At 37.4% G+C, this 26,360-nt stretch overlaps 1 protein-coding gene across 1 annotated transcript; it reads right to left on the bottom strand.

Moving 5' to 3' along the window:
* Window positions 1–9,945: 9,945 nt before the first annotated feature.
* LOC129261969 (transcription factor Sp4-like) lies at window positions 9,946–22,734 on the bottom strand. Its single transcript, XM_054899993.2, has 5 exons — window positions 22,431–22,734; window positions 20,530–22,267; window positions 16,454–16,763; window positions 14,329–14,522; window positions 9,946–13,832 (listed from the first exon to the last, which is right to left on the bottom strand). Exons 1-5 carry the CDS (start codon window positions 22,491–22,493, stop codon window positions 13,564–13,566), a joined length of 2,574 nt encoding a protein of 857 aa, XP_054755968.2. The 5' UTR covers window positions 22,494–22,734; the 3' UTR covers window positions 9,946–13,563.
* Window positions 22,735–26,360: the final 3,626 nt, after the last annotated feature.

Raw genomic sequence — 26,360 nt, forward strand, 5'->3', positions numbered from 1 at the left:
CCCCAAATACATTTTGTGTGAATTCTTCATAGTCATTTTTATTATCATAATTTCCATCATATATCCTTGAATATAAATTTCATTATTGTATTATTGTTAAAAGCAGTTATCACGAGTCTCACTGCTTTAGTTGGCAATATTTTATTCAAATAACCGGAAACTGATAATACAGTGCGTCCCAGAAAAAACGAAACCGAGATTTAGCGATGATTTATCATAACTTAATCACAAATAAGATTGACAAATGACCTATACCATTGTAAAGCTTAGAATCTCCTTTTTCATCTGATATTAATTAGATTATTTCTCATTCACGCATGAGTGAGCAAAAACAATTTGAAGAGGGGATACCGAAAAGTCATTTGGCGGGCTGTATCTGGGTTTCAAAAGGAAAACCACATTTTAAAAAAGTTCAATATCTGCTCTTTAATTTGATACCTCAATTACAGAAAATGGTCAAGAAATAACAAAGTTCTGGTTATTTGAAATAAGGCTTGAATTTCAATAATTTCATAAAATGAAGAGGTTTTACAGGCTAGCGTTCAAACTCACTCGACACTCAGTTTTGTTTACGATCAGCCATGCATTAAGTATTTTGTTAACCATGCGATAGCTTCTTTAATGAAATTATGGAAATTCAAGCCTTATTTCAAATAACCAGAACTTGTTATTTCTTGACCATTTACTGTAATTGAGGTATCAAATTAAAGAACAGATATTGAACTTTTAAGACATGTGATTTTCTTTTTGAAATTCATATACCCCCCGCCTAATGAGTTTTTGGTATCCTTCCTTCAAATTGTTTTTGCTCACTCATGCGTCAATGAGGAATAATCTAATCAATATCAGATGAAAGAGGAGATTCTAAGCTTTACATTGGTAGGCCATTTGTCTATTTTATTTGTGATTAAGTTATGATAAATCATCGCTAAATCTCGGTTTCGTTTTTTCTGGGACGCACTGTATAATGATTTTTAATATGTTTTCATGCATAACATCATTAGAATTAAGAGGCATGCAGTCCGATAAACTTCTTAACTCTGTCGAAAATTGACACACGACTGAAGTTGAAATTCTTTAATGTGGTATTTCAACAAATAATAATTGTCCAACTTTTCAGCAGTCCCCTCTACATTCTACATACACCCCGATGCCTGACTTGTGGGGCGTACACTTTATTAATCTAATACAATGTACAGCTTTTTACTTGCGAAAGTATACCAAATTTATAAATATCATGATTTATATTGTTGGAAACTAAAACGAAATAATTATGTGAAATACATGTTACGATTATTTTTTTTACAATTATTTACTCACGATGCCGCTTTTTTTTTCTACCCCATAGTACACTCTTAAAAATGTTGGGCAACAAGTAACTGTCCACACAATAATCTATTAAAACTTTATCCAATTCTGGGAAGTTTTAAAAATCAATAATATGTGCTTTGGTTGAAAACTAACCAGAGTTGAATATTTTGTTTTAACCAACTGTTGTGGATAGTACGTTGCCCAACATTTTAAGAGTGTACAGTTTACTGTTTATTTCTACTGCTAAAATTTGAGTTTGGAAAGATTTGGAATGGAAAATGCCTTCATTAAATTAACATTAGAAGTAAGAGTCGAATATGATGCTAATTCCAAAACTTCTTTCCATTTAAATGTATAATTTGGATTCCAAATGTGCAAGTGAATTATCAATATTAACCATGTAGCCAATTTGTAGTTATATGAATGAGTTATGTCGCAGTAACACATATTACAGTTCCGTACAAGACTTATGATTTTGGAGCCAAAAGCTGACTTGATATTAAAAAAAAATATTGAATTATCCTCCACACGGAACATGATATAGGTTTTGCTTCTTGACCGTTAATACCGATCTATCTGTTATTGATTTACCAGTAACATGGTCCCATAAAGATTACATAAACAGTGCAATTAGATTAGGTGTAGAAAATATACAGTGGAGAGACGTGAATATGTTTTATTCATGATATATTTTCAATGAATGATAATGTGGATTTTTTTTAAATCGAATCTGTGGTTTACCGATCTCTCTTATCAAATATATCGTTCCAGTGCTTATAAACATGATTACATTCATCATAAATAAAATAAAATAAAGTAGGCCACTAAAGTCTTTGAATATTTTATACCAAAGGGATTGTAAATAGGAAAAGTGGGTTTATTTCTTCGCAATATTCTGACTAGTAGAAAAATAACTATATTGTTGTTTTGAAGTGATATGTATAAATCATATAATATGTAAATGTGAGAAAGTATATACTGTATGTACAACTGCTTCGGCAAGTCTTTTTATTTTAGTATGTGAAAGAAATGAATGAAGAGAGCAATGGCAGGCGTAGCTTACCCAAGCCCTCCCCCCAGGCAGAGCTATACCTACCCTTTGGAAAATTTGGGGAGGCCGAAAAAATGGCTATGCCGGGAATCGAACCCGGGCCCCCAACTTATAGGACGCCGGTGCCTTAACCACTAGTTAATCAGGAGATTTATTGTTATGATATTGAACATGTTGAGCCTGCTGCAATCATAGTCTTTATCCGTTTTTTATTTTTCTATTTTTTATCATATTTTAATGCAACTTTTGAGCAAAAGGGTTTACAAATACAACCTGTATTCCATTTATAAATGGTGATTGCTAAATAATTGTAGACCAATCTCAACTTTTTCAATAAAAAGAGTTGGTCGAGAATTTATTAATGGCAATCTACGAAAACAGCATTTGCTGATAGGGTGTTCCATCCCACAAGTGGCCCTAGATGATATATATTTTCCACCATAGTTCAGTCAATAGATATTAAACAAACAAAAAATAGTTTTGTTCATAGCTCTTTCTCTCCCAGGTTTTGATACAGTTGACCATACCATGTTTGAATTAGGAAATCGCTTTATACGGAGGGTTGGTTTCTGAACTGGTTTCGTTCAATTGATTTGGCAACAGTCAGGCAGTATTATTATGAATGCAGAGTTAACAACGTGAATGCGTACAATATGAGTACCACAGGGCTCTTTTATAGGTCCATTGTTTTTTTAGAATTTAAATAAAACGCTTGTTATTATTTCCTTTGAAGTATAAAATTCAAGTCTGTATGCGATACAAATTCACTAATGGAACATGCATGAATAACGGAATAAAACATGAAATACAATACGAAACTCAATAAAGAAATCAACTTTATATGAATAAACTATGTAGAATTAGATAATTAAAATGCATGATGCATATGCCAACTTCAATCATACTAAAATATTATAATAAACCCTATATTGATATGAAATTCATGAGATATAAGACAATGAAAGCAAAATCGATGATAGTCCCATTTGCGAGCATTTATTGATTTAAATAAATTACATTTACACATGCTTCAGACATTGAGTCGAAGGTCATAGATCATTCGAAATAATTACACTTTAAAGGTCAAGTCCACCCCAGAAAAATGTTGATTTGGATACTAGTAAATAGAGAAAAAGTAAGCTAGCATAATGCTGAAAATTTCATCATAATCGGATGTAAAATAAGAAAGTCATGACGACATTTTAAATTTTCGCTTATTTTTCACAAAACAGTTACATGCACAACTAAGTGATATGCAAATGAGACAGTTAAAGATGTCCCTCACTCACTATTTCGTTTGTTTTTATTATTTGAATTATACAATATTTCAATTTTTTACTTTTACAAAACTTTAAAATGTCATAACTTTCTTATTTTACATCCGATTTCGATGAAATGTTCAGTGAATGCTTGTTTTTTTTTCTCATTTTATTCAAATTAACATTCTGTTGGGGTGGACTTTAATTTTTGTCTTCTTTTTTTTGTACGTTGCGCCATAGTGCATAAGTATGTAAGCCTACAGAGTTGAATACACGCATTGGAAACATCTTCACAAGATAAAACCATTGCGGGAAATATACATCGCAATACATCAAAAAACAAATGCAATAATGAAAGTCATAACACAGCAGAAAAGGTTATGTATCTAGTCTTCACTTTCAAAATGAAATGAAACAAAACTTTCATTTCATATGAACATTCGTTTTCTTCCATTAAAAAATCTCTTCATTTTTTGTATACACAAATCCATACAAAATCAGTTCGTTATGAAGTTATGTTTATAATAGAAGGCATAAGATCCTATAAGCAAAAGCTAATTGTGGGATTCGCCCGTATACTTTGAATTAAAGCCGAGGTATCCAGTTAAACCATGACAATAGGATTTGTGGTGTAAATTGAGGCTGAAAACAATAAAATGGAAAATAACCCTCAATGAGAAACGAGCAAGCCTAGAGTCAAACACATAGCCACAGCGTTTATGTAATATTACCATTAAATATGAAAATAAAACTTCTCTGCCCTATTATATACTTAGGCCCTACTTTTAAATTCAATTTGTGCAAGACGAGTGTTTTCAAAAGCGTTCGGATAAAATGACATTCCTTCCGAATTTCCACCTATTAATAGTAAAAACAAACAAAAAAAAACTGTCGAGCAATGCACAAAAACGGATATAAAACTTACCAGAATCGGCTTAAAAGACAATATCGTCCGACAGAATATCAGCATTCAACGATGGAGCATTTTATAAATTATGGTGATGCCTCCAAAAGCTGGATGAAAAGTCGAGGAGTTATATACACTTCAAAAACACGCATGCGCACCAGCCGTTCATAAAATTTCGTTTTAAGATGAAATCAATATTACTCCTTGAGATGAAGTCAAGTATAGATCCAGGGGGTGGGGGGGGGGGGGCTTACCCCCCCCCCTCCTTCAAAACAATTGCATTCGTATGCTCCCCATGGGTGATGAACCCCTTAATTATTTGCTTGCCATTTTTTTAATTAACGCCCCTCCCCCATTTTAGGTAAACCCTGTATGGATCCACCACTAAAACCTGATGATGGGGGTGATGTGGTTATGAAATTTGCGCTTTCAAAATGAGTCCGCTCTTACTTTATCGTTCAAGGGTTTCTAATAAAATCCACCGTTCATGTAGCGTGCGCAGTGATCGGATCACGTGGAAATGTTGATATATACATTAATTATTAAACCAGTCCATCAAAATGTGAAATCTAATGAGCGAGTTTGAAACCATACGTGCGTGGAGAATGAAATGGATACTGTTTGAACTCCAAGGTCGAGATGGAATTGATACTCGTATCCCACATTCAGCGTTATTCATCATCTTTATATTGTTCTTTTTCAGCTATCTTCGTCACGCTTCTGTCATTTCCACCTCCCCCCCCCCTCATTGTATGCTCCCATCTCTCCCCCTCTCATCCTTTCTCTTTCTTATTCGCTCCCTCTTTCACTCTCTGGATACCTCTCTAGCTAAACTTTCACTCACTTTCGTCTATTTCTTCTTTGCTTTTCTCCAAGTTCTCCCCCCCCCCTCTTTCTCTCTCCCCCACTCCCTCAGAGTTCATTTGCCTGGCCCATATATCTCTCTGTCTTTCTCTCTCCATCTTATATGACCTCCGCAGTTAGCTGTCCTTTTTTGTAAGAAATTATTATCATAATTACTCGCGCGATTTCAAACGTGTGTTGCAATTAACCTATCAAAGTTGGCATTAATCCATTTTTTTCTCCTAAAAGAATTATTAGCTATTCCTTTCTCAATGTGCAATTGTATTCTATTTTCTTCAAAGCCAAATCTAAATGCATCCCACAGCACAGAAAGAGACGAGTGGTTCAAGATAAAAGTAGGTGGCTGTGTAGCTATACCTTGGTCACCTTTGCTCTACGGCGGCCGTACGGCGAGTCGAAAACAGCCGTTTAATTCATTTTTATTCAAACCCCCTATATTTAGCTGGTACAAAAAATGTTAAAACGGTGGTTTCGACTCGCCGTAGAACAAATGTGACCGAGATATTACTTACGATGACAAATCATAGTCAGACAGCAGGAGAAGAATAATGACAAGAAAAAAATGACCAGCAAAAAAGGGGGAATTTCACACACACAAAAATGAAGGGAATTATATTGTAAGAAAAAAAGATAAACGGCACAAAAAAGGGGTTTTCGGTCCCAAATAGTGGTGATTCGAGTATAATTTTTATATCATGACATGCAAAAAGAGAATAAAAAGAGCATAAGCATCAAAGAATAACATTTCCCCTAATTATGCTGTAAATGTTTGATTATTCATGAATAATTCGTAAAGGGGGTATATTGGTGCGAATTTCAAAACACTTGTGCTTTTCTTTTTAATTCTATCGCTCTTTTTGCATGTTTTAAGTGAAGAACGATAAAATCGCATGCCAATTAAATCAAATTGGAGGAACTATTTGGCTTTTAAACTGTTGATATCATAGGTCATTAAAATTCATCCCAAATTGAATGATTACACAATCAGATCGGATGACATTTTTGACGAAATTGGACGGGAAAACCTATTTACTTACTATTTTACATTTTTATTTGATTTGTATCATCTATTTTTTCTTATTGCTTGGTGTTTGCATGTCCTTTTTGGAGGGGGTAGGGGCTTTCCATTCTGAGAGTTATGTTTATTATTATTATTTTTTTTTTAATGTGAGCCTATCACAGGGGGCGGAGGTTCTGGGATTAAAGTGAGCCTATACAACGTAGGAAAATCAGTGCGCCCTCTAACCGAATATACATTATAGTTTGTCAGTTGAATTATAAGGATACCAGACTATTATGATATTATCTACCTCCATGATATTACTAATACAATATTTTAATGGCAAAAAGAAGCTGCTGAAACTGCTTATCTAATAAAAGAGAGCCAATGGAGTAAATTAGAAAGTCAAAAAGGGGCTTTCAATCTTAGCAGAATTTGACTTTCTACTTTACAATTTTTTAATGCTCAACTCGCTCTACGCGCTCATATCTTTTATTAGTAAAATATCAATTTTCTTCATGAATCCCTACAAATTAAGGTTAAAATGTCCTCATTTCAGGTTAGTATAGGCCTATCAACAATTTCTGCTCGAGATTCACTCTCACATGCACTTGTTTTAGTGAGATGCAATATAATCTTGTTCATGATTACAAATTGTGTTAAGAATGTTTCGTTTTCATTTCTGAATATAACAAGTATAAAATCTTACGCTGTTTATTCTCCTCGCATTGATAATTTCGGCCTTAATTATGAGATACCTTATCTAAAAATAAAGTTAAAAGTCTTTAGGAACACTACCCCACCCAAATATTAGCCCTTCGAGCGGCCATTCAGTGATAATGTGATTGAAACTATCCGCACACCCCCTCCTCTTAACGAAAATTTGAACCGCTCCTGACTTACCCGGTCCCCTTCCTCTTCATTCTTTCTCCCCCTATCTCTATTTCAATAACCTCCCCACAATGCTCTATCTCATTAACCCCCCCTTCCCTATCCATCACCCCCTCTTTCCCATGCTTCCATTTCTTTACCCTTATATATTTTTTTTCCTTTTCCGTTCCTCACTCCTATCGCTACCTTTCCCACCCCTCTTCATTTCGTCACTTAAAAACTCTCCACCTCCAGTCCATTACCTCTATCTCCCCTCCCCTATCTCGATCAGCCCCCCCCCCCCTCTTACTGCACCCTTATCTTCTCTCCTTATTCTTCTTACTCCTTCTGTATTTGTTCACATTCCCTGTCCATCCCCCCCCCCCTCCCCCACATATTCTCCCATCTCTTTCCCGATATCATCCCGCTCCACATTCATTCTCCATAGCCATAGCTCCACTCTCTTATTCTCGAAATTTCCCGGCCCTCCTCCAGGCGAGGCCCCAGGATTTGTGCGTTTTCTCCAATATCAGACAAGTCCCCCCCCCCCCCCGCCAAGCCTAGGTCATCACTCACGAATGAAGAGCATTTTGTTTCACGCTTAATTTTACAAGCAAAGATAAAATATGTCATCAGTCACAAATTAAGTACATTATGCCTCAGTAAACCACAAAAAAGTTCTCAGTCCAAAATGAAAGTATTCTGGGTTTCTTGTTTTTGTTTTCTTATGCAATATTCACGGGGTGCGCCCGCACATACTACTACTACTACTACTACTAATAATAATAATAATAATGATGATAATAACAATAATAATGATGATGATGATAATAATAATAATAAACATTCATTATTTTGTATAGCGCAGCATTTATATTATAAGGGCGATTCCACGGTCAGTCGCATTGACACTTTTATGTGTCTTTTCTAATTCTTGGTGCCGTCAGTTTTACAAGGGCGAGTCTTTCTGTCAAGTTTATAATGTCAATTTATCTTGACAACTGAGGCTTTGAAACAATACATACAAAATTGGGAAGCAACTTCTAGTTTAGACGTTTAGATAAAAAAACTCTGGTCAGTCGCATTACACTTTGTCCGGCACCACAAATGTGACATTTTAAAAACTTCTTTCCGCAACTTATATTTGACCTTTTTTGATATGATGTGAAATATTGACCTTCAGATTATCCAACTGAAAATAAAAACAAAAAATAGTTTTCTGTTAAATTGAAATGAGGTAAAAAAAACCAGAAGAAAAAAAAGAAAAAGATATATGTAGTCCCATGTATATAATTTTTGCATGGTTCAGATTCTCCTATAAGGAGATGCGTAAGATTTTTTTTTTAGGCTTATTATATGATCTCCCTTTGTATTTATGAACTTCCACAAAAGTTTTATTAGAAAATTTTGATCCAAATTTGAAAAAGAGACAATGTAATTTTGGGAGAATGTCCGCGTTTGCGTGGAATCGCCCATCAACATCCCACTGGATCCGCACCCATCATCTTCACCTTTCTCTCCCCCCTTCCTTTTCTCTCTCTTTTCTGCCTTCTCCCTTTCTTCCTCTGTCTGAAATTTCGCATCTTCAACCCCCCCTCCCTTATACTTCCTTTAAAAAAACAAAAAAACAAAATTTTCCCTTTCGAATTTCCTTATCCTCTGTCTCTTCTTTCCACTCCCTTACATGTCAATTTCCATGTTCCATCTCTGCACCCCTTGCTAGTCTACAGGCACAAACTCTACAAAGGTCGGTCTTGAAAGAAGTCTCGATCTAGCTCCAACCCCGGCTCCAACCTATTTGGTGTTCAGCAAAAATATTACATGTACAATTATATCAATCTTACATTCATCCCATTCAGCTGAATTATAAATGGTTGGGCTTGCATGCTTCCCCCTAGCCCCTCTTCCTTCATCGTCTACATGTTGACACCACGGAAGTAAAAGTGGTTGACATGACAGTTGCTCCTGCGATAATTGCTCCGGGATTTATTTCGTCTAAGATGTAGGGTTAGGGTTGCAAAGGTAGGGTATGGTGTTGAACCCAAGGTTGAAGTTGGTCATTCGAGTAGTGTGTGGAATTTAGAGCGGAGCAACTGTCGCCGGAGTATAATGGAAACCTTCTATATACTTACCTCTCTATCCACTTTTACCTCCAACACCTAATCCTCTCCAATTTACCCCTCCTCTGTTCCCTTCTTTTAATCCCCTCCCACTACTTCTTTCCTTTTCCCCACACTGCAAAAACTCCGGTGTTGATTTAACACGGGATTTAACACCAGTCCAGAATCTATATTATATGTCCACACCAGAGAAGTATTAAAATAACACCAGTTTGGAATCAAACCAATGCTGTTTTAATACTAATTGGTGTTGTATAAACACATATCTGGTGTTAGACCAAAACCAAACTGGTGTTGTTAACACTTCTCTGGTGTGGACATATATAAATTCCGGTCTGGTGTTAAATCAACACCGGAGTTTTTTCAGTGCAGTACCTTGCTCTTTTTCTCACTCTCCTCCAAATTTGTTTTCTATTCGTCTTTTACTCCTACATTTTAACTCTACTCTCAAACCTCTAACTTCCAATTTCTTTTCTTTTTTTCCTTTTCCTTTTCAATCTACTCAAAGGGATTACATTTATGGGGAAAACTCTCTACAATGCCTGAAAACTATGGAAAGAACATTAAATGGCAAAATATGTGGCTTTTATTTCATAATAAATTTTAAGCAAAACTTGTACAAAGCTTGTACTGTACATTATGCTTATGATAGTGCTTGTATCTCAAGTGCAAATATACATGTAGATTGAAAATTACAAAAAAATGTACAAAGTAAAGTATAATATCTTCATGTACACAATGTAAGCAATTAAATTCAAATTGCTGTAAACTTGAAATATACAAGTAAATATATACAAATACAATGTAGATCTCATGTGAAAAATGTAGAAATTTCAGGTTTTCAATGAAAAAGCACAAAGGAAACTTTACTCAAATAAAGTATTGATTAAAACATACACACATAGTGATTTGAAATTTCCATAATATATCCAACTCTTACATTAAAAATGTATATTATAATTTTATTCTAAAACTGATAAAATTGAGGGGTAAGACAATACAAGTTCTGAATTAAAAACAGCAGAGAAGGGCAATCGTGGATTTGCAGTAGAAGGAAATGAAAGATAAATTACAAATGACTGAAATCGAGCAAGTTTTAGTATCTAAGGTTTGCAATATATACAGTGGTTACATGAGTGCCAACAGGCAGATATGTTGGAGAAAAAATACTAGTAATAAGAAGTGGCAGGAATAGGGTTCAGGTTGATACTTATGTCCAAGTTTAATGAACTACATGTAGATCTATTTACTTTCAAAGTCATGTCGTATCAAAAACATGGTCTAAATTCAATGACCTTTGACCTTGGTCATGTGACCTGAAACTCGGAGAGAATGTTCAGTAATACTTGATTACCCTTATGTTCAATTTTCATGAAAAGGGTCCATGCACTCTCTAAGTTATGACATAAAAACAACAACTTAAGCTTGGTTGAGATTTCAATGTTGACAACGTCCACCGCCGTCAGAAAAGCGGCACCTCTGGTCTCGTCCTGCTATGCAAATAGACAAAAACCTGTGCATCAAACCGTTATAAATCATTGTGTCATCCACTGCTAAATCATCTGCAACTACTCCCAGATCAAGAAGAGCACGAGTTGTGCATTTAATGAAACAAGTTGTGTAAATGCATGCAATCAGTGCAATGCCAATCACTGAATCCATGGAAATGTTTAACTGCCTTTTGTGGTAACATTTCTCAAAACGAGTTCAAGCAGAATGCAATAAAATTACCACCACTTGCTTGTATGTATAAACAGATAGGTACCAAATAATATTCTGGTAGAAATGTGTTACTGCTGAGAATTAAGTAAAATTAACATGGCATCCCAGCCAGACTATGATTGGGTAATACATAAACAGGAACGATTCTGAAGAGTACATTAATCAAAAGTCAATACCATAACTATAGATAATTCTCTTTTTTTTTTTAAACAAAAGATAACTAAGACACATATAAAAATGCAAGGACTGGTTTTCAGATTTCAGTTTTAAAACGATTACTGTTCCCTTAATCTTTAAGCAAATTTGTCCTCGGTGAATCCCCCAGAAGGCATGGATTTTATCTATACTTTTGTTGCAATCAATCCAGATGAGGTAAATGAAATGGGTACCGGCAATAAGGCATTGCTCCAAAGACCTGCGAGCACCAAAATTGTTTGCCTACACAACAAGGTGAATAGTGTACCGTATGAATACCCTACATCATTATAATTAATATTAAAATAGCAATAAAAACAACGGACATACTGAAGCTTTTCGACATGCACTCAGACTAAAATTGCATGAAGAAAACGCGAGAACGAAACGACATACATGTACGTGTGCAATAAAACCGAAAAAGACAACGGATGCTAAACAAGCTACTCCTAAAGACGGACAGTCAACCTGTCCGAAACGTCGAGTCTCTCTACTACTCATCATCTCTACTCGCCGACTCAAGCCAGCATCTCCTCATCAGCTCTACTACTCAAGCTGTTCTCAACTCATCAATCTTTCCTGGTTTACAGTCCTTTTCAGGACTACTTTCAAGAAAGAAAACTCTACTCTCAAATCTCCACTTTCTCGCCTATCCATTTCTTCTCTTCTTCTACCCACTGTTTCTATAACACTCCACATGGTGTACCGTAAACGAAAACCACATCAGCGATTGTACATGCCACCATGCAAACCTTCAAACAACATCCAAGCTATGATTGGCTGACAAGAATAACAAATTAAGCTTAGTAAACAGCCGTTAATTAAAGCATTAGTAATTAAAATAACACAAGGATTCTTACTAACTCCTCCTGGAAGCACAAGATGTGGTAAGATGATTTATATGCTGCTTCCAGCACAAGCAGATGAGAGAAACTCGTTGCTCGGCAGAGTACCTTAAACCAAGATGAACAGTCTTGTTCATTGAACGCTTGTTTGCTCGGTAAGCAATGGCCGAACTTCCACCATCCGTCGCAGTACGAACGCTGGATTTTGTGCATGTGCACGGAGATTGTAAACATGCTAGTTTGACGATTTCGGATTGATATATTGTTTTGTTGTAGCGTCTGTTCATTCATACGATTTTACTCCAAAGAGTGCATGTCGAAAAGCATCAGTCCTTCTGTTTTTAATGCCATTTCCCGATTTGCAGTACAAAATACTTATTAATTAATATCCATCTGAATGCATCCTATCTCCAGTGGCACCTCTTCAGAGTTTTTTATATTTTTTTAATAGATAACAGGTATTCTCTATCAAACACAGAGAGAACAATTAAACTTAAAGGAGCTGACCTCGTCTGAGTTAGATGATTGTCAAAAACAAGAATCCAGATATCCATAAGCCCCTCTCTTTAGGCCTTTAACCCAAGCACAGGCTGCAGCGAGATGTATCCCGTCATGCTTAAAACATGAGCAAAGTGTCTGATGCAGCAAGAGAAGAGTGGGTGGAAAGCAACTGCCACCTATACCGTCTGGTCTTGCTTTAATCATTGTTCTCTTTTTAGACTATGATGTGGTGTGATTTATTGTACGAATGACAGCGGCACTCCTAAATAAAAAGGAATATGACTAAAGCAAGAGGGGAGTGTTTGTACATGTACTTTTGCTGCATCATTTTGTGACACAGCATCAGACTTGTAAACACAAAGGTATTAGTTGCAGAAGCAGCCTAGATTATGAGCTGCAGCTTGTGAAAGCTTTTATTTTTATTTTTAATTTGTTACATCAGATCTCAATTACGAATGTTTGACTAGTAAATTCATGCTCATTTACCTCGAACTGCTTTTATGGAGCATAACCTCATGCTTGGAATTTTTCAGTTTCCTCTAGTTCTTTCTAAAACTCCTATAGACCCTAAGCAATGTCCATTGGAATCGCTAGGGGACACCCCAATTCACTGCACATACTCAACCTCTTTAACGGCTGCTCTCTGGACCACAACCTCATCCTGAGGATCTCGAGAAACTTCCTCCAGCTCCTCCTCAAAGTCCTGCACAGACTGTGCAAGGTCCACCTGAAGGAGGCATCACAACTCCCAGACAACCCTTACAATCACTGTACGTACACAACCTCTTCGACTGTTGCTCTCTGGACCACAACCTCATCTGAGGATCTTGAAAGCTTCGTCTAGCTTCTCAAAGTCCTGCACAAACTGTGCAAGGTCGACCTGAAGGAGGCAACACAACTCCCAGTCACCCCTTACAATCACTGTACGTACACAACCTCTTGGACCTGGACCGTTGCTCCTTGAACCACAACATCACCCTGAGAATCTTGATTGACTTCCTCCAGCTCCTCTTCGAATTCTTGAACACCCTGCGCAAGGTCCACCTGGAGGGGGGCGTCACCACTCCCGGATTGTACCTTCATAGTGACTGTCCCTGGTTTTCTGATGTGAGTGCGTTGGTGTTTGGCCAGATGATCGCTTCGCATGAACTTCTTCCCGCAGCTGCTGCACTCAAATTTCTTTTCACCTAATTCAGGAAAATAGAGGATAAGGAAGAATGACAACGATAAACACATTATTTCAAGTACAGCTTTAAGACATACATATTGACAATATTGCTCTGAACTTTCCATCCATTACCCTTAACTACATGTATCTCACTTTCCCTAGCCTGACAACGCCTAAAGCAGTTAGTGAAAGAGCTCTTCTATAAGCCGATCCAAAAAGATGCAGCAATATTACACATATGTCCAGTGCTTTTTAATTAAAGTCTCATGGGCGCAAACTATCACCCCCCCCCCATGAAAGCTCAAGACTTGTCTTCAGGCAGCCAGGCACAGACAATAACTGACCCTTTATTCCACAAATTGGACAAAATTGCAGCTAGGAATGTCTGAACCAGGTCCAATACACATTGATCCCCAGTAATTCTGAAAATTCAATTTAGGCACCATCTTTCTTTCCTTTACGAGCTAGACAGAGTGCATTTAAAGAAACCATCAACCAAAACTTTAGGAGTATACCTGTATGTGTGCGTCTATGTCTCTGGAGCTCATCGGAACGTGTGAAACGCTTTCCACAGAAGAGCCAATCACAGACAAACGGCCTCTCACCGGTATGCCATCGTAAGTGTGCCCTTAGATGCGATGTCTTGCCATAGACCTTACCGCATTCAGGGATGTGACAGATATGCTGCTTTTTACCCTTTTCAGAATTCCTATCAACAAAAACATACAAAAAAAGATGCAAAATATCAAGTATAAGGGGATAGAGGGCCAATTTAGAATAGGAACTACTGTATGCTCCAGTCAGGCGTGGTGGACAAGCCTCCAGACTTTGAACCACAAGGTTCGCGGTTCAAATCACACGGCAGCACTTGCGTCCTTTGACGAGCCATTTACATGTATCTACATTTGCTACTTCCCACTTAGGCTTTATATTAAAGGTATTTGCTAACATTGATTTGACTTTTTAAAAATCTGAGCTGCGAGGTTCCACTTGTCACCTGCACCTGTGATATGTTACAAAAATGAAGCCCAGAAAAAATCACGTCCGAAAATCATTATTAAGTGCTTCAAAAAAGTGAAAGATAAAGTGACCGGAAATACCATCTTAATTTCATCCATACACTTATGTGTTCTATTATTATCGGCACGATAGAAATTACACAAAACCATCAATTATAACGTATATCGAAAGGATTTCTTTCGATTTTTTTGTTGTTTTAGAGTTTTTAGGTTGACAGAAAGGCATTCATGTACATATTTCATCTCTCCTTTGATATTTTTTAAATTACATGTCTACATCGTTAGCATATGCCTTTAATGGGAACCCAGTAGAAAGGAATTCCTAAGTTAAACACTCAAGCATCTGATGAAGGTAGCTGTGCTAAAGCCATGATAACATAAGTAAAATGCACTTCCTGAATATAAATGTGTATATTATTGTCATCCATGAGGAGAATGCCACGTTTCAAATTTTTCAGAGGAAAATAGTAAGAAGATACAAAAGTGACATCAATACTGAACTATATTGAGCTCAGACTCTGGGCAATTACTGAAAAATAATGCAAACCTCAAAACGCTGACATTTTAAATATGGCAATCAATGTTGATTTGTGGGCTTGCTTTATTCTACTCTTATAACATAATCTAACTTGGTCTCTCTCATCTTGGGGCAACTACATGTACTCCTTTCATTTATTAAAGCATGACATTGTTATTCAAAGCTGAACAAGTAGGTACTGTATAAGCTAACAGTACAAATGAGTGATACATGAGCACTCATAAAATTACTTTGCCATATTTGTGCTGTGAGGAACTATTAAACATAGGTAAAGAGCTTTGGTAATTGACCACCTCTGATTAAGAACAGGCACAATAAAAGATAAGACATATGAAAAAGAAAAAAATGAAAATCCATTATTTACTGTTCGAAATAGAAATCTAAAACAGAAATAATCCGAAAATTTGTTTAGCCCAATTGATCATGGGCCCAGCAGCCACTGTGCAGCGCCAAATCGACGCAGGTCTATCCCTTGAATCGTAGAGCGCCAAACAGGGTAGCAGTAACTCCCATCTTTTAACATATTTTGATCTGACGCCACCGTGGTATGAACTCCCGACCTCCCGGTTGTGAGGCGGATGCTCTACCAACTGAGAAAACACATCGGTAACTGAGCCAACACACCAAGTCATTAATTTTTACAAATAGTGTAATTGATTCAAATTAGGCCTGATTCATCAAATTTAGTGATCTACAGTAGTCTCTGCATTCATAATCAGCCTACCTTCAGTCCAACAATTGCCTAATCTCAAAGCATTGCCTCAGACCAGGGCCCTGTAACACAAAGGTTAGCAATTAATTGCTTAACGAAATGGCCTATCAAGATTATCGTTGCCTGCGCAGTTTGCTCAGTAGACCGACTCGGAACCAATCAGAATCGTTCTTTCAAATTAGCAATTGTTAACCTTTGTGTTATGGGGCCAAGAAAATGCAAAACATTTCTTGAATTTCACCCAAGTCAAACAGATTTCTATGGTCTCAAGAGATGACTTGACATAGTTTTAAAACTTGCTGAAAATTCCCTTATCATGTTCTAACATCCATGAAATGGCTCGCTGCTAACAGATTCTACGGACTACATACCTTCCTTCACCATCCTTGCAGTTTGGGCAGGTACAGGCCAATCGCCTGACCTTCTTTGGGGGATCTTTGGGCATTGGGACTGGGTTCTGCTCTGCAATCTGAAGCTCGTAACTGGCCATGGTAGGTGGGTAGTTGGTACCGTTGGTGGAGATGGTCGTCACCGTGCCTTGGGCACCCGATGCGTCTGTCTGGATCACCCCCTGCCATTGAGGCTGCTGTTGTGGCTTCTCCGCCTTGATAACCAATGCCTGGCTCATCTGTTGCTGCTGCTGCTGTTGTTGTTGTTGTTGGGTCATCTGTTGCTGGGTTACTGGTAGATAAGGGGGGGGGGAGAAGAGGCCAATAGAGGAGGGTCATTCCCACATACAAAGTATTTACGCTTACATACACATTCAGCTAACATTTAAATAATCCATATCAATGATAGTATGAACAGTATACACAAAAAATATTCTCTTTTTCAATAAAGTACCAGTAGGTCTATGCAAAATGTTCAAGAATGTATATGTGTACAGAAGCAAGGGACCAAAGCAACCAACCTGATTATAAGGCATTTGTATTTTACCTATTTCTGGTGCACACTTCAGGTACATTTTTAATTTTTTTTAATTTGTTTTAAAATGGATTTGAAAATCAAGTCAAAGAAGTTCCATTAAGGGGAAATTTCCAAAGGGGTAAATTTAATACCTTAAAGTGAAGAGTAGAAAAGCTCAATGATTAAGAGTCTGTATGCATTTATGTACTCCCATAAAATATGGAACTTTGACAGTTAGACAAATTTAGATTTTAGGGTATAAAAAGATCCCAGAGTAGGGCACACAGACAGGATAAAAACAGAATGAACAAAGGTCAGTATTTTCTTTATCTACCTGTAAGTAGGCCTATCTACTGGTACATGCACACTGTACGTATTTGTAATGTAATATTGCTATATGTATTGTAACATTATCATACATGTATGCATGTATCAATTGGTGTCAAGCACAACAACCCAACATAGAAAATAAGAGATACTGTACGTATGTAAGCTCTTTTCAGAAAATCTATTTTTCCAAATGAATAAGTCTAAATGACATTTTCGGTTTTCACCAACTTTTACACTCCATAATGTCTTGCCCAAAATATGAAATCTGTAGAAACTACACATGTACATAATTCAGGTCAAAGTACAATGTAGTTTCAAGTCGGTCTTTCTTTCAAAATGATTGCAAAACTTGACTGTTTCCTTATCTGTGTCTTTTTTTGTTTGGGGGGGGGGTTGGCAAAAGAAAGGGTCATCTTGGTAATTTGTTACAGTTAACATCCATCCCAACAAAACTCTGAGGTGAGTATTAATAAAAAAAATCAATAATAATTTTCTTTTCAATCCATTTTACATTAAACTGCTCGTTTAATATTTTTTTACAATGATGTGAACGATTGCAAATCATTGACAGAATGCACATACTCTAACTAGATACTGTTGGGAGCTGATGATGTCATACACTCACTGCATCCAAGTCACATATTTCCCCAAATAATGTAAAGCTTGCTTAGATTCCTCAAGCAACATGTCAAGTCATTGAAATTTGTAGTAACAATTATCATAACTGTTTTATGTGACAATTAAACACTAAGTATAAAGTTAGTTCTTTCTTATTTTATATATCTGATATGATGAAATTTTTGGTGTTGCATGTACATGTGTCAGTACTCTTTTCTCTTTCTATTCATATAAAATTGTTGCTAGGGATAAACTTTGTCATTAAAGGAAAAGTCCACCCAACAAAAAGTTGATTCGAATAAAAAGAAAAAATCCAACAAGCATAACACTGAAAATTTCATCAAAATCGGATGTAAAATAAGAAAGTTACGACATTTTAAAGTTTTGCTTAATTTCACAAAACAGTTATATTCACATCCTTGTCGGTATGCAAATGAGGAGACTGATGACATCACTCACTCACTATTTCTTTTGTATTTTATTATATGAAATATGAAATATTACAATTTTCTCCCTGTTGTCGTGTGAAACGGCGATTAATTCCTCCCTGAACATGTGCGATTAGCATTGTTTAATACTATATGTTTCAATCAAGTTGGTCCTTATTGTCAAATCTGTAAAAAATGAAATATTGTATAATTCAAACAATAAAAAACAAAAGAAATAGTGAGCGAGGGACATCATCGACTGTCTCATTTGCATGTCACTGAGTTGTGCATATCATTGTTTTGTGAAAAATAAGCGAAACTTTAAAATGTCATAACTTTCTTATTTTACATCCGATTTTGATGGAATTTTCAGCGTAATGCTTGTTTGATTTTTCTCTATTTATTTAATTAAACATTTTTCTGGGGTGGACTTGTCCTTTAAATTTATCCTAAAAAATCTATTTATTGCAATCGACATATTGGTTACAATTTCCGAGCAATGCCTCGTTTGTTATTTCCTGTTGCATTTTTGTTTTCAATCATTGATATTGCATTGATCGACCCTTAGCATTCAAATGGTTAAGCTGGATGATGAAAATGTATTTTAAAAATGCATATCGGGCAAAATAGACAAGTCAGCTACCGGTACTAAATTATTGATGTATAGTAAATTGAATACCTGCAATTTTACTGAAAATTAGACCAAAATGAAAAATCAGTGCCATAAGCCTAGAGTGGCTCATTAAACATGAGTAGCAAGTTTTTTTTGCAACAGATGTGAATAAATTCATGGCAGCCTTACATTGTACATGTACAATACATATCTTCAAATATGATAATAACACAGGAAGAGAAAAATTGAAAGATTTTATTTTTTTTTAGTATAAGTTGACTCATTCATTCAACAATAATGGACGATTATGAACTGACACAAATCTAACCTCAGGCCATATCCGTTTCAAAACAGCTCATCATTGCTCGTATCAAATTCACTACTTTAATCCCTATCATCATCCTATCTCCTATTTCCTAATAAAAAGGCTTAAATCATTCTGGGAAATGCATAATATTGTAGCCTAATCTCATCAACTATCATTCTTCAATGGACAACACTTTAAAAAAAAAATCTTCTTTCATCATGTAAAAAGTTGCAAAGTTTTTAAGGAAAAAAGTTTTGGGTATTGATAAAAAATGTCTCTACAAGTTATCATTTTTTTCAAAATTTGCATTCTTTTAACAGAACATGAAAAAAAAGGGTGATTTCAAAGTTTGATTCCATTGCCAATTTAAAGTTATCAGTAGTTACATGTATTTTGAATTAAAAAGTTGAACCAAAGATAATATTGCATTGAAAATGGGCTTTGTACGTAGATCCCTTTTCTCACATTCACCTGATATATGTTGCATAATTTTTAGGGCCCTCTATTAAAATATTTTTGACCCAGCTTTAAAATGTGGTCAATCGTCCATAAATTACAAGTGCATTCCTGACAACAAATGAGTAATCAACTAACTAGGCATATGGGAGTGTCTCTTTACAAATGATAATTGAGAAAGGGCATACATGTAGTACATGAACATTTGTACACATATGGGAAAGGTTGATAAGAATGTCTGTGAGCTCGAAAGCATTGAAGTTGTATTTCATGTTATCAAGAGGAGAGTTATAGTATACTATAAGGTTCCACTACATACATACATGTATATATACTGGAGTTCATAAATCCCTAGACATGTACACATAGTATATAACCAGGGAGTTCTAGTCCCAACTCCCCGTACATGTACTGTACAGTATAGTGGAGATGACACCATGCACACTATGCAGTTTCTTACTGGGAGAGTCCCAAATCTGAGACTTGAGTACAATATAAGCTTAGATACAAAACCATTATAACTTAATTCAATTACTTTGAGGTCCTTTCTTCTTTAATTAAATTTCAAAATTTCAAGTTTTGCCATTAATAAAAAAAAAAAGTTATCCATGTACACTACATTATGCGATTTTGAACTCAGAATTTCCATTCCTTTCCTTGTTTTAAATTGATGATTATGATCAAATTTCGATCATTAAACTGCACTGTTTCTCTATGAAATAAATTCAAATCAACTTTACTTTGGATGCCAGTTTGGACTTATACTGCAAGAATGGAATGGTAACGTACCTGCCACTGATGTATTCACAGATGCAGAGCTTCCAGCTGGTCCCGGTCCAGGGCTGAGTGGTGCCAGATGGACGTTGTAATTAGGAAGGCCTGCAATGGTACTGTTGTTAGCCGTTGATATTGCTGAAGTAACATCCGTGGCGATGACTTGTTGCTGAACCTGACCACTGGAGGAGATTGGTGCTGCAACCGACGCACCGCCATGTTGCAGATGGACGGTCTGTACCTGGGATTGTTGTGGTGTCTTCAGCAGAATTGGACTTTGCATGATCTGTCCGCCATTGCCGTTGAGTTGCTGAATGCTTTGCAAGATGTTCTGGGGTATCGTGATGCTGCCACCACCTTGGAGCTGGTTGCCTTGAATGGGCAAGGTGATGGTTTGGACCGAGCCCTGGCCACCTGCAACATTGACTGGTAGAGTTAAGGCTTGGGCTTGTTGGGGCTGTTGTATGGTGTAGTAACCAGTTCCGGGTTGTTGCTGTAATGAGATTTGAGTCGGCTGCACCGACGTACCCGCTTGCCCTTGGATAGGTTGATGGATCTGTATGACTTGTGCCTGTGGCTGCTGTTGAACCGTCTGTGAGACAACTTGCGATGTTGAATGCTGCTGCTGCTGTTGTTGCTGTACTTGTTGTACCTGTTGTGGGACAACTGATGCCACAACCTTGCCACCTTGCTGTCTGATCTGTGCAGTCTGGACATTGGTATTTGGTATCTGGAGGCCACTAACTTGTATTTGTTGTACCTGTCCTGTTGGTTGCTGCAATAAAACTTGTCCTGGTTTACCGGCAAGTTGCACAAATGTTGCCTGGTTACTGTTGCCTGTATTTGCTCCTTGAATTTGACCACTGTTTGAGATGATTTGGGCAGTTTGAAGCTGCTCTTGAATCTGAAGTTGTGAAGTTTGGGCCGTGTTGTCCGAGTTGCCCTGTTGCGGGGTGGAGCTGATGATGTTGTAAACCGGCGTGACAACAGTTTGATCTTGTGAAGTGGCATTCGACATGACTGTATTCGGAGCAAGCTGCAGGGTGATGGTTTGAGAGCCAGGCCCAAGGACGAAGGGTTGCTGAGTTGGTGCTGGTTGTGGAGCAACTGCCTGGATAATCTGTCCAAACTGTACCCCTGACATAGCAATCTGTGCAACATTGCTTCCAGCCACATTTGTCGATCGGGACGTTGCAGCTTGCGATTGTTTTACAACCGTTTGGGCTGCTTGAGGTTGGGCTTGGCTTGCACTGACCGGGGTAGCAACATGAGTCGTAATCAGATTCCCATCCTGATCAATTTGCAATTGTGGAACAATACTGTACTGCACATTCCCGTTTGTAACAATCTGCTGTCCACCTGTTGCTGGACCCTGTTGCTGGTTCAGATTTAAGATGTTAGCTGCATTGAGAGTTTTAGTTGGAGTGGCTCCTGCACTAGTAACAGATGAAGCTGGAATGTTTGTTGAACCTCCAGCAACCTCAATGTACATCGGGCCCCCAGCTGAAGTACCTTGCTGCGCCACTGTGGCAAGTTGAATTGGAAATCCAGGGGGAAGGCCAAGTGCTTGTTGTATCTGCTGGGCGTTTGCTGCATTGATTATACCCCCAGGAATTTGGACTGCTTGCCCCTGGTTTTGTCCCAAGACTGTCACAGTTTGCCCTTGGTTGATAGCACCAGCCTGTCCATCAGCAGGTGTACCGATCTTACTACAGGTAGCGGCGAGGAGAGCAAGAGGGGATGGCTGAGTCTCCTGCATAGAAATATGGGCGGGTATAAAGAACAAAGTGGGTGTGGGTTAATGAGACTTTATGAACGGCGAACGACAAGCCACTGCCTACATCATGTCACGCAAGATCACACAATTACCAGCTTTTTTACCGGCATATGCAAACAAAACATGGTATTTGACTCACCTGAGACATACTTGAGGGTTGAATATAATTTCCTTGTCCTTTTTTAGACGATTTTTTTGCCATTTTAGGCGATATCTCCACCCTTTGTAACTTCCTGGCACAGTGTTTAGCTGTCCAGAATCGCACACATCAATTTACTTCACATGAAAATTACGTAGACACACAAATACACACACACACACACGTACAATGTATACAGATCACAGGCATTGCCGCGCCGCAAAGAGGCGGCGTAAATCGTCATCAGCGATGTGATCACTCGATTTCGCGAAGCACACTCATACACACACACACACAATAATACAGGGAAGCAGCTGCGCTATTGAAAACACAACAATGAACACCCAAATATCCCTCCGCCAGTTTTAGTTTTATTAGATATGACACTTTCCTTATTCACTCAGATTCCAGCATCTTGGAAATAATCTCTCAATTTTCAACAATCATCTCATATTTGTAATTAGAATAGAGAGAAAAGGCGAGGTGTCTTGGTTAGTCATGTGTTTATTCTTCACCCGGGATTCGACATAGAGCGACATGGATTGATGGGTGGGGCATGTGATAACACAAAACAAAGATTACTTTACTCTCGATCGCCATCGGGACACGTGAATGCAAGCCTCCACCACTCCTCCTTCCCCTTCCTCCCGGCAGCGCCCACAGCCCCCCCCCCCCCTCTCCCTTAGGGACCTTAGAATTTCCAGGTCATAAAAAAATCCGTGAGTAAATCGAACATCTATACGGCTATGAACTTGAAATGTATTTATTTCCTTTGCAACCATAGCAAATGCGTTAAACGTTTCGCCCATTCCAAGGAGTCATATACTTCGCTCATTGCTCCATGGCATGGCTCATGCGTGTAACGCTGTATAGGGTGACCGTGGCGCCTGGGCATTTTTTAAACAATAACACCAATTTTGAAAACAATCAATTTTCTTTGTTTGCCCTATTTTATAAAATAATCTTCATATTAGGCCTAATATTAGAAACAACGCAAGATATTTAGCAAATCGTTAAAACTATAATGCTGCTGGAAGAATATAATCAATTACTTATTGTATATATATATATAACATAATTTATATATACTGCCTAAAACAAATAATTTCTGTATAAAGATTTTTGTGAATAATTAAGATATTTTTTCTCTAAATAGTGTAAACATGTTCACTGAAAATGACCGCAATTTTCTCTATCAGTAAAAAGTAGAATCAATACTAAATTTGATGTGAAATATTGTTATTTATAAAATAGTTAAAATCATTGTTTAACCCATATGAACAAACGATCTACATAAAATAAAAACATAACAATCATGAAACTTAAGAGAGAGAGGGAGGTGAGAAAAAAGATAATATTGAGTAAAACATGTTGAAGTTTTTTTTATAAAGAGCGAAGCTCCAAGACGAAAAAAAAAGACTGACCTACGATAAAAAAAAAAAAAAGGCTCCTCGCCAGGGGTTGGCTCTCTTCGTTGTTTTTACCCGCAGCCACGCCTATAAAAATATACTAGTATTGTTTTTTTACCCTGTCAAAAGATCGATCTTCCTCACCCCTCAGACTGACCTACAATTAAAAAAAAAGACAACAGGCATTATTACAGGAGCATAATAAAAAAAAAAAACGGAGTGAACGAGGACTCAAGCAACCGTGGACCCGGGATCCCCCACCCCCTCTCTTATACTCTCTCACTCTCCCTCCTCTTGCAAACACCTACATAATTATAAATGTAAACCCAACTACTCTCACCCAGAAACACATTATAGGTCTATAATAGTAAAAATGAGGCATGAGGAGCGTTAAAATATAATAATGGCTTGTCGATTCTTCGGCCGCTATGGGCGATTTGGCTCTTTTCAAACGTCATTAATAGTAAATGCAGATTAAATGTCTGATATTTCAGTTTATCATTGTCGCAAGTTCGTATATCAAATTCATGACATTGAATAAGTTGTATATGATTCATATTACTCACAATAAGCATAATAAGTATTTTTCGTTGTTCTTGAAATTGACAGGCCATTATTGCTCTCCACAATAAAGATATCGAAACTGAGATTTACAACAGGAGGAGGGTTTCAGTCCTGCAGATCGGATTGAGAGCACTGGCGTCGCTAGGATTCTACCAGCATGGGAGGGGGGGGGCACTGAGGGTCTTGATATTGGAAGAAATTAAAAAGGTGGGGATCAAACCGAGGTTCATTGACACACAGACGTGTCCATCGATCATGAATGATACGTATAATAAATAAGTCAATCTCACGGATTTAACCTTTTCACCATGATATAGGCACTTTCTTCCACTCATTCGGTTCACTTGCTTGGAGAGATTTATCGAAATATCGCCTACAATTTATTTCCTTTTTTTTTGCATCTTAATTAAATGGGTCATGTTTAGAAATTGATTTTGATATATTTCAACTCTCCGTCCCACATCTGTCTCACTATACTCTCTTTCCATAAAAAGTAGATTCAAATATAGTCAGGGAGATTTTAGTAAGAATCTTAATAATACAAAGGAAGGAGGCTGTCTATAGGATAACCCACAGGATACCCCCGTTACCTATGATATATATATGCCCCCTCCCCTCCCCCTCGCCTTCTCCATCGGGATGGTACGTGGTGGAGGCAGCTTGTGGGGGCCAACGTCTGAAACCACGTGCGCAAGTGGTCAAAAGTAAATTAACATGCCCACGCCCATGCTAGCGGTCAATACTCCACCCCTTCCAACCCTCTTGACTTCCCTCCTTTGTCCTACCAGTGTCCCAGGTCGCTGAGGGGTGTGGAAGATCTTTTGACAGGGTAAAAACAATAGGCGTGGCTGCGGGTAAAAACAACGAGGAGAGCCAACCCCTGGCGAGGAGCTCTTCAATAGAGCATCACAAATGAATAGAGCAATGAGCCCTTTGTTGTAGTGTGTAATTCTAGTCACGTGTTTAAAAAGGAAACATGAAAGATATATATCATCGCATTTTTTATCACCAAATTATTGTCAAAATAAAGGATTAATACAGCATTAGTATCTCTTTCATTTCAGAAGCACAATTTATTCGATTCTGCATATATTACTTTCTTAGAAATGAGAATTTATAACGGCATTTGTATGTTTTCACAAATAGGGTCTGCAAAAAAGCCTAGTTATAGGTACGTGATGTTTTCGCAGAGGTGAGTGGGCGTCTATCGGTCAAATTAGGGTCACAGTACAGTGTACAACACTTGGATTTGCATATCAAGATGAAGTAGTTCCAGAGAGTTGGGAGCGTGATCTCGAGCCAATGATGACCCCTCCCTCACGACTTTGCCCCGATTTTGCTCCGGCGGCTTGCATGTTTCCTACACAGTATCAGAGGTGGATAAAATAGTATGAATGACGGGACACAAAGTCTAAATTTGCTATTATATTTCATATTTTGATAAATAACCTTAAGCGATGAAGTTTGAAAAAACTTCAAAGGGGAACATGTATAACAATATGACAAACAATGTAGAGTTAAAGATCGAGGAATTCACACTTTAATTGAACTGAAATATTAGAGAAACAGTAGGAACACTAGCGTACCTACGGGGGGGGGGGGCAGACTGCCCCCCTGACGAGTCACAACCCATGCAAGGGACATATCCCTGCCCCCCTGACGAGTCTTGAAGACCTTTTTTTTTTTTTTTTTGCTTGTCAATTTTTTTTTCTGGTACGAAATCCTTTTTTTGTGGTTGAAGACCTTATTTTTTTTTGCTTGTCAAATTTTTTGGCGGACGAATTTGCCCCCCCCCCCTGTGGAAAATCCTATGTACGCCACTGAGTAGGAACATTGCAATAATAGGCCCTACCTCATTCGAAATGCCTGAAAAGGGGGGAAATATCATGAAATTGATAGCCACACCACGGGGGTATCAAAAGATATATTGTAAATATAACAAACCCATATATCATTG

The sequence above is a fragment of the Lytechinus pictus genome, chromosome 1 (genome assembly GCF_037042905.1).
Source record: "Lytechinus pictus isolate F3 Inbred chromosome 1, Lp3.0, whole genome shotgun sequence".
NCBI classification, from domain to species: Eukaryota; Metazoa; Echinodermata; class Echinoidea; order Temnopleuroida; family Toxopneustidae; genus Lytechinus; species Lytechinus pictus.